Source organism: Belonocnema kinseyi, chromosome 8, assembly GCF_010883055.1.
Source record: "Belonocnema kinseyi isolate 2016_QV_RU_SX_M_011 chromosome 8, B_treatae_v1, whole genome shotgun sequence".
NCBI lineage: Eukaryota > Metazoa > Arthropoda > Insecta > Hymenoptera > Cynipidae > Belonocnema > Belonocnema kinseyi.
Window position 1 is genome coordinate 101074748 of NC_046664.1, and position 9697 is coordinate 101084444.

The following is a 9697-nucleotide window of genomic DNA, read 5'->3' on the forward strand; positions in this document are numbered from 1 at the left end:
AAATTAAAATTCGAAAATTTTTTCTAAAGCCTCCAGGGGACTTCGTTTTCGCACGAAAAAATTTTATGTGCCCTTATTGCATCCGGACCCACAATTTTTCTACTGACTATTTACCCAGATTTTTATATTTTTGATTAACTTTTTTTGCAATATTTATTTTCTTCAATAATAATTTTAAATAAGTTTTATAGTTCCGAATTTATAAGTTATAAACAGTTATTTATTATTTATTTTTCATTGCGGACATTTGGGCTAGTGAAGGTGATGCTGCACATAACAGAACATGTATAGATTGGACCATTATTTCAGTTTTCAATAATCTCAAATGACCTCGAAATCACTGTGCTAGAAACACGGTATTAAGTGGATGCTTGCCGAGACATGAGAATGCACTTCACAAGAAGTATTAACTATTGTAACTGCAATTGCCACGCTGCCATTTTTGCAATCCCAATTCCCTTATAGTCTTTGCTTTAGCAGTGGGTTTAGAAACTAGTGACTTATTGTAACTTTAAGTTATTTTGCGGCCAATTTAGATTATGGAAAATTGAAATAATAATCCAATTAGATTTGTTTATCCATCTGTATGTCGATAAATAAAATATTAGGGAAAATAAGGAAAGAAAATTTCTGTCAAATTCATTTGCCTTTCTCTGTTACGCATTTATTAAAGCGTTCACGCTACATAATGAGAAGTACATAGTTTTTGTAACTTTCATAGTATATCATAATAATAATTCTTTCAATCTATTTTAGTCTCGCTTGTCATCTTAATCCACAAAAAGCTACTATAAATTGCAAAAACGAGTATATTTCTACTTTCTCTCAATCAGGGGAACTTTCTGCGAAAAGCTTTTCTTACGCATGTCGTGCTGGGTTTACTATATCTAATTTAGCTGGTCACTCGTGTGACACGTATGCGATCGCGTTTGTCACGTGATCTCCTCGCGTGCCTCAGAAACTGTACGTTTCGATGACGCAGATACGCCTGACTTAGCTGCCTTCTTACATTGATTCGCGATTTTTTTCTATCATAGAGTACACGTATCGTTTTCCAATAATTTATTTAGCACATGATCAAAAAGACTTCTATCCTCCTATCAATTTGTAAACACTTTGGAAAATCACTACTCAATGGATCAACTACCTTATTTCTCAACCTATGATCAAACAAAACGAAAAAGATGTCGGCAGTAATATAAATATCAATCCTATGAAATCTTTTTTTGTAAATTTTAAATACCACGATATGAAATTTTTTTATTTTCATATCTAGACTCGGTTAAATCCTAAAAATCTGTGATTAAATTTCAAGGACTTTTATACTTTGTTGTTCAATAGAGTAATTCAGAATAAACTTGAAAGGACTTGATTGATGTAAGAGGATCAATGTTCGTTGGTAATGCATAAGTAATTTCATTACGTGTAAAAAGATCGAAGGATATAGCCAAGATGAGAAAAGAAAAGAGGGTGAGAGAGTGACGGCCTGCAAGGAAAGGCCAGCCTTAGGTTGGGTGTTCATTCCAAGGGACGATCGCACTTTTATAAACTTTGTCGTGTACTAATCCCCCTGGCCCTGATCCCTACCGTCGCATCGGCTTGAATCGATTCTGTACCAGAGAAACTTCATCAGTACGTCATTTTGCGTCTCCACGACTCGATCCCTGCTTAGGTACCTTCGTTTCCTCTCCTTACCCCAAGAGTTGGCCACGCCGTAAATTGGATTACGATACGTGACGTCATTAGCTGTATGCTTTATTTAGAGTGCGAGTGAGTTGTAAGCCTCCGAACTTGGATTTCACCCCCCCCCCCTCCCCCTAATCAACCACCTCTTTTCTGATACAAGATACGACGCACGATCAAAATTTCAAGTAAGGGATTTCAGCCCTTATTGAGACGAGGATAAGTCAATAGTTCAGGAATTTTTATAAAGACTTTTTCAAAACATGCCTTGAATTTTTACTAGAGGAAACTTACGAATTTCATTCGGTTTACACATATAGATCCCAGGAAAAAGTGAACAACCCCGCTGTTCCCCCGCTGGTGCTCAAACTTAGAAGTCTATTCTGCCACACCCGTTTAAATTGCACGAAAATGCCCAGCGACCAGCGTGCGATAGTCCCCTCGAGATTGAGCCTCTTGGCACGGAAATCGCTGATTCTTTTTCGAGCCTCTCAAAGCCGCTTAGTGATTCCCAAGGAATAGTCCTCTCGACATGGAGCCCCTTCCCTGGAAGGGCACTGACCTCTTTTGAGGAGACTTACAGTTTAAGGTGAGTTCCGAACCACCGGAGCCCCGGTTTAAAGTACATAGAAAAAATTCCATTGGTACCGACATAGGGATCGAACCCCAGTCCTCCTGCTTGGAAGCCTGGCGCGCTATCGTCTGAGCCACCGGGACTCTCTACAGTAAAAATTTAAATAATTTAATAAATTTAATAATAATAAATTTAATAAATAATAATTAAATAATTAATTCAATTTAAATAATTTAAAATATTTAAAAATTGTACGATTAAAAGTTTAGTATTGAAAATAAATTCTTCATTTTGTATAAAATATCTGTTTGCGATACAATTGCGCAAAATAGATGATTGCTTACGATTGTGGATTTATTAGTTTGAGTCGCAGGCTTAAAGCACCAGTCGAAGGTTACTGCATTACTTGTATGCAAAAAAAACTATATTTCAAAGTACGCATGAGCCAAAAATGTTCCCGAACCTTCAATTACAATGTGGTACTCAGCGTTGTGCAAAGTCCAACTTTTAAAGTGGGTATTACAAAAAGTCTCTTTCTATATTTTGTATTAAACACAATGTTATCTAGACTGAACAAATGAACAATAAAATCGAACATATGTTCAACCCTAAATTAATATCTGAAAAATTCTCTTAAAAACTAGTACAAAACTAGAACATTTTTTGTTGAAGCGCACTTATCGAGATAAGAAACTCATTCTAAGACAATTGGCGTCATCGAGTATTTAGACGAAAAAGGAAGACTGAAGATAAATAAGGAGGATAATGGTTCGATTAATAAATTAGCCATCAAGTTTTAAAATCACCCTCTCGAACTTCGGCAGAATGATCATGGTCAACAGAATGAATACCGGCACGCGCTACTCTTTCCGAACGTCTGAATAGACTTGTAACGAGCCGTACGAACCTTTTTTCGAAAGGGATTGGGAGAAAGATGAGACTAGTGCGAAGAAGACAGTAAAATAGGAAGTTAAAAAGAGAGGGTGAAAAGAGTATGCCAGGACTCAGCAAGGGAGCATCAGATGGGTGAGGATGAGGCTGAAGATGAGTGAGACGTATGAGGGTGAGGTCGAGGCAAGTGTGTAATTGTGTTATTTTGTACCCATTTCACGTGAGGGTCACAGTCGTAGAGCGAGACGTACATAAACACTGGGATTGTTTTATTCATTCGGTTCGTTGCAGGACTGACGCGTGCCACCCTAACTCTTTTACGTTCTGCATTTTCACCAAAACGCGGAATTTCAACTTTTCCTTCTCAATTACTTGTTGCCCAGTCTTTTCCAAATTGTGCCCTCTATGACTGAAACATTTTTGGAGAGAGGTGATTCTATTTACACGTATGAGAATAAAGAGTGATAACCTGTGGACTTTTATGTGACCAACCACAAAGGCAGCGTAAAATTGAGTTACGGGGTAGTTTATTTTTTTATTAGCACGTCAAACCGGCGCACGGTACCGGGGACAGGGGTGGTTTTTTGTGGCCAAAGGCTTTCTCGATAGCGGTTTTATAGCGTGTCAACACGCTTTTACTGAGAGGGTTGGCACGCAACCGAAATATAAAGTCAAACGCTACGTTGCAAGAGACGATCAGTTTCCTGCAATTTCCTAAAAAAACGGTCACTTCCAATGTCAGGAAAACAATTATGTTTCAAATTGGTAAGCGAATCTTAATTCATAATTAGGCAGTAGTTGTTCCCATTTTGTTACGTCTTATTGGGATGAATATAATCCTGAGTTCATACTGACGATAGATTGGTATAAATCCAATCGTGCAAAAAGAATAAACACAGAGATTGAATTCTTAGAAATGGTTGACCCTACACTCGCCGGAAAATGCTAAGGGGATAATGAGGAAAGCAGGGTCGTCCTAGGGTTGTAATAAGGTGGCTTGAAGCTGGAAGCATGCTAGTCACGTCTCCATCCGCTGACAGCTGCGGCTTATACGTATGACGTGGTATCAACCCCAAACTTCCCCCAACTAGACACTCCGTGTCACCACGGTTCTAAGACCGTGGAATGTAGTCAAGCTTTACCTGTCGCCCTCGAAATGTAAAATCTTGCCCGACGGACATCTTCCCTTTCTGATATCAACCTCAAATATCCACAAAAATGTCCCGTAACCTAGAAGATTATGACAAATTATTCCGAAGTTTATTATCAATATTGGAGTCCAACTTACCCTGTATCTGTTACTCTTAATTAGCCCTAGTAATAATGCACACTACTCTCGACTATCCAGTAATACTATCTTGACCTATTACTGTTCTTCAGAATCGTAAAATAAATAACCCAAGATCCTGTCGGAAGATCCTTCTTGTAATCTAGAACGACATCTAAATCTTGTGACCAATCTGCTAACCAGATTTCTAAAGCCAAGATCGTCAAATGACTTCTAACGACATTCATCATCGTTAAAGCTTATAAAGATTTTTCGCGTTATTGCCTTTAAAGTTAATTTCGACGATTACAGTTAAGATAAAGAGACGATGAGGTATAGTGAAAGGGGTGGAGAAGCAGTCACTTGAGAAGTTACGGAGAATAACTCTACTGAAGCGACCTTGATTTCACCATTTCAGTCATCACCCCTCGCTTTGTAATTATTGATTTTCCGCTGTGGCCTAACTCCCCTAACTTTGTAGAGACAGAGTCACTAAGGAAGAGAGAAAGAGAGAGTTGAAAATGCCTTTTGTCCCCCTCTGGTAACGCATAGCGCACAAGGGCTAGTCGCAATCCTCTCACCCATATTTTTGCTTCCTTCTTATCCGTGTGTTTACAGAGATCTGATTTTTAAACGACTCAACTCGTTTAATAGAAATGTTAATTAATTACTTTGAGAATTAACCATTTATTGCCTGATTTATTTTACCGTTGATTCGTAATTAATAAATTTTCCAGCGATATAAATCGTCACTACGTAATGAAGGAGCATTTCAGAAAGAAATTAAATTCTGTCCAATCTACCTATTAAACTATCTAATTACTCATTTATAAGACATCAACTGTGAAACTCTTTAAACAGTATGATGAGAAATAGAAACCATAGTACCAATGAATGATAGTACCATGAATGATTTGCTCTATAACGATGATTTAAAAATGTATCCGTTCCTATTCTTTATCTCGAAAGTATTTCTAGTGGAGTGAGTTTTATATGTTCTAAGATAGGTGGTGCAGATGGTAGGGTTTATCCACTTGGTTTGTCAATTTCGTCTTGCATTAAACATGAAATGTTTTCAAGGTTGAATTTTCAAAATAATGATAATTTATTCGGATAGAAATACATTTCCAAAGGTTGTACAATTTTTCAAAGTCTCGCTCTAGATTCCCCCAATAATGCATTACATTATTCTCATTAATGTTTCACTCTCTAATGGGATTAGAACTAAAAACATTGTTTGAAAACATTCTAGAAAAGTTTTCTTAAAACAGATGTATATTGGATATTCCTTATCAAGATTCATCTTAATAATTAAGGTCGTCTAATTTTAACGTATTATTCTACAATTAATATAAAAAAGATCTATGTTCAAAGGAGTGTATAAAAAACAAACAACGATGTGCAGCAATATAGTGTATCAATAAAAAAAAATTATGACCACGGTACTCACCTCTGCCAAGACTCGATGGTGACATGGACATTACAGGCCTGTTGGTTTCATAAGTTGTGGGTCTTTCAGAAACCTTCATCACAGCTTCTTGTGCAGAATTTCCTGCCGTCGTAGGAACACCTCCAGCAGAAGTCGGACTAGTAGTAGTACTAGTTGTCGTAATAGTTGTGATTGTGATACTATTACTATTAACGTCGTTATTGCTGTTTCCACTGGTTGTATTGTCAGCCGAACCGCTTCCGTTAGATGCATTACTAGTCGAACTGTTGCTTGCATTCTTGTTATTGCCGGAAGTATTACTGCTGGTACTGGTACTACCCGTACTGCTATTGCTTCCGGTGCTACTACTGCTGACTGCGGAAACGCTGACCACTCCTTCTCTAGCGATATCCTGAATTGCGCTTGCTGCTCTTGAACCTACTCCAGCAGGCTGAAGAATAGTATATTGTTTTGAGTTAGGATCGGGGCTACCGACTGGTGGCAATCCGGCAGTTGTATTTTTATTGGGTACCATGGGATTCGTCGAAACTTCACGCTGAATGGGATGTACTTCCTCTTTTGGAGATTTCAACTGCAAAAGAGATACGGTCGACGGGTGTTTCTCTTCAGACGATGGAGAAATGGTCGTTACTGGTTGCAGTGTTGTCATTGCTGGTCCAGGTGTTGGATAGCCGACAAAAGTTGCAGAGGCTGGGTATGGTCCCATGGGCGGAATGGTTGTTGTGGTTGTTCCTATAGTCGCAGTTCCTCGGCAATTGGATTTCGAGTGGTCAGTGTTCGGAGGTCTAAAAGCCGAGGTTGCTGAAAAAGGAGAACCGATAGTAGGTGATGGGGAGGGTGTTGATTCCACTGAAGAAGCTACTTTGATGCTTCCGTCGCTGTACTGTCTCTGATAGTTGCTGTAGATTTGCTGGTGATTATGCTGTCTTAAAATTGGAGAAGGGCCATTTCTGGAGATTCGATCCTCTTTTTCAGCAGATTTATCCCTGTCGATTTCCTCCTTATCCGCCGCTGGATCGGACATGTCGATTTCTAATTCGTTAGAGGAGTCGTCAACTAATTCGTTAAAGTCTGGGGGTTCGTACCTCGAGTACTTCTCGTTTCCTCTGTCACTCTTGCCAGTTCTACCGTTCGCTGATCTTTTGAACCCTTCGTTCTGATTTTGTCCACAATGAATTGCGGAGTTGTTTTCTAATTTTATCGGATTGTCGTGATCTTTTTTGTATTTTATTGGATACTGTTTCGTTGGCTCGAATTGCTTTATTTGTTGTAGGGCTCTTCCACTTCTATCCTGACCTCGCAACGATATAACGTCCTTCAGAGAACAACCGGTCTCGCTGCTTGTCGTGGAAGAGGTGGAAATAGACGAGGGTGAGAGTTTTGGATTGTCCTTCTCCTCGAACAGATTCTCAAAATTGGACTCGTACCTATCCTCGTCCGAGTTTCCTCTCTGATACAAAGAGCCCCTGGGACCAGGCCAACTTCCGGAGAGGCTTTTCAACGCCGCTTCCGTTTCTCTTATCAGCGTCTCGTCGTCTTCCGTCTCCTCGCAGTTTTTGCTCGACTTTCTGGCAGGACTACCCGAATTTCCTGACGTAAATACTCTTTTCTTTTGAGGCAGGGGTATATTCTTAGTAGATTCGCTGTCAATTCCTTTTCGCAAATCATCGTCTCGAACACTTTTTCTTCTTCGTTTTGCAGCCGCATCGGTCGTATCCATCTCTTGTGGAATGCCCGACTGTATACCGAGTTGTCCCTTCTTGTTATTTACTGTCGAAAGTTGCTGCAGCTTCGTCTTCCCAGTCGCCGACTCGGCTTCCAGCTTTCGCTTTTTAAGATGAGCCATTGCATTCTGACCACCCGGTACGCTGGTGAGTTCCACCCTGGAACAGAAAAATTCCAGAGTATCGTCTAAGCACTTCCCACAACACGAATCACGAAACTTAGCATTCAAGTCAGTTCTTATCAATCCTGGTCTACTAAATAAAATATAGGTTAAGTGTTTCAGAGAATCTGTGTCATCAGTGAATCTTAGGAATACCTACTTGGTCAGCAATTGTCAAATAACTATGACTGGGTCTAGGGGACAACGGAGGTTAGTGTCACTATCATCTTGGTAATGCGACCGCACTTGTATTATCAGAACAAAAATAAAACTTTAAATGAAACAATTCACTCCAGTCCACCCAAAGTTCAAGGGTCTAAAAGTCTCAGCCCAAGTAATTATTTTTTGTTTTCTTCGCAAGACATTGATACCCTAGTTTCTTAATCGAGTTCATAAAACTTTCGGTTCATGTTCGCGCATACACACAGCCACACCGGTGCGAAAAGAAAAATTTTCTTTAGCGAAAGTAAAACAAACCCTTCCCGAGAGGGTGCTCGAAAGCTACTGTGCTATGTTGAAGGGAAAAGGCGAGTCGGGGTGGTTTCGGTGCATCTAGAGGGGATGCTCTCTTGCGCGAGCAGCTCGTTTCTGCTTCGTCCTGAAAGTGGGGGCGGGTCTGCGCCGTGTCCACCCCCAAGTCTTAGTAGAACGCTACTCCCGGACACGGCTGCCCCTCTCTATCTTCCACCTCGAATCGTCCTCTTTCATTCACCACCCCTGGAGACACAAGAGAATCAAGAGAAGGAAGGCTGGCTGCCAGGAGTTCGACGCAACCCTGGATGAACACCAGCACGAAAGAGTAACCGAGTGTTGGGTTTCGTGCAGAGCCCACTATTTTCTCCTCTGAAATACACCTACGCAGCCGCTACCCGATACCTTGCCTTTCCGAAAATCTGCAAAGGGCCAATACGATTGGGTACCATTTCCAAACCTTAATTCTTGCAGAATCGAGTTCCAAAGTTGGATTCGATAAAGGGGAGTATAAGGAAAAATTAAAAGGTGATTCAATAGCCAAACCAGGGAATAATTCTACCTTTCAATTACGGGAAATACCTTTCTGTGACTTAAAACTACTTCAGGGTATTACTTATTTGGCTACGGTTTAAAGCATTTTCTGTTGCCATTGCCAATTAAGATTTAAGTATTATTTTTAAATCGCATATCCTATTTTTCGTTGAGACGAATAGTTGGTTTTAGAGGAGAATTAACTGGTTCTCAAATTCTTTTGTCATCCAAAAAAGAGTTGACCAGCTGATGCAGAAAAAAGTGAAATGCTTGTTAAAAATAATTGGCTTGTCATATAGTTTATGATCTTAAACAGGTTTTTGAATTAATCCAACCTTTGATGATCACTTTTTGCAATCAAAGATGTTATTATCATATAATGATAAAAATAACGCTTATAAGGAGTTTCTGCTAACTAATATTATTTTTAAGACAAAGAATCTCAACACTTGTTATGAATCTATGAAAATTTGTAATACTGTGAGTAATAATTATTATGAAAAAAATTTGGGGAAGAAAAGAAAAATCGCATTCTTTTCTTAAAATTTGAAAACTATCAGTAGACGACGTAGTATGTGGCGCCACGCTTACCTTTATTATTTGGATTGAAGCTCGAAAGCGGGATCCGTGGTACGATGCACTTTTTGCATCAAGACAATTATATCAATTTATGAATTACAAATTTTCTTAAAAATTTTCAAAATTTATTTTAGAAAGGTTTGTTTAGAAATTTGTCAATTTCCATCAAATTAAATTTTCTTCCAGTGATGCAATATTTTGGATTAAAGTTTCTGGAAGGATTTCTTTGAATTAATTGTTTCAATATTTTCCATTTTTAATTCAAATTTTTTAAGGGAATAATTAAGTAAATTGTATTTTTAATTTGCATTCTCATATCCAACACATTTTTTCACAGTTTTAAGAAAGTTTAATCAACTCAAA

At 38.9% G+C, this 9697-nt stretch overlaps 1 protein-coding gene across 1 annotated transcript in view; it reads right to left on the bottom strand.

The window, feature by feature from the left end:
• Positions 1-9697, bottom strand: part of LOC117179092 — an 887384-nt gene that overhangs the window by 20315 nt on the left and 857372 nt on the right. Inside the window, exon 6 of the mRNA XM_033370741.1 lies at positions 5866-7748. Within this exon, the coding sequence (XP_033226632.1) occupies positions 5866-7748 (1883 nt within the window). The remainder of the gene's footprint in view (positions 1-5865; positions 7749-9697) is intronic.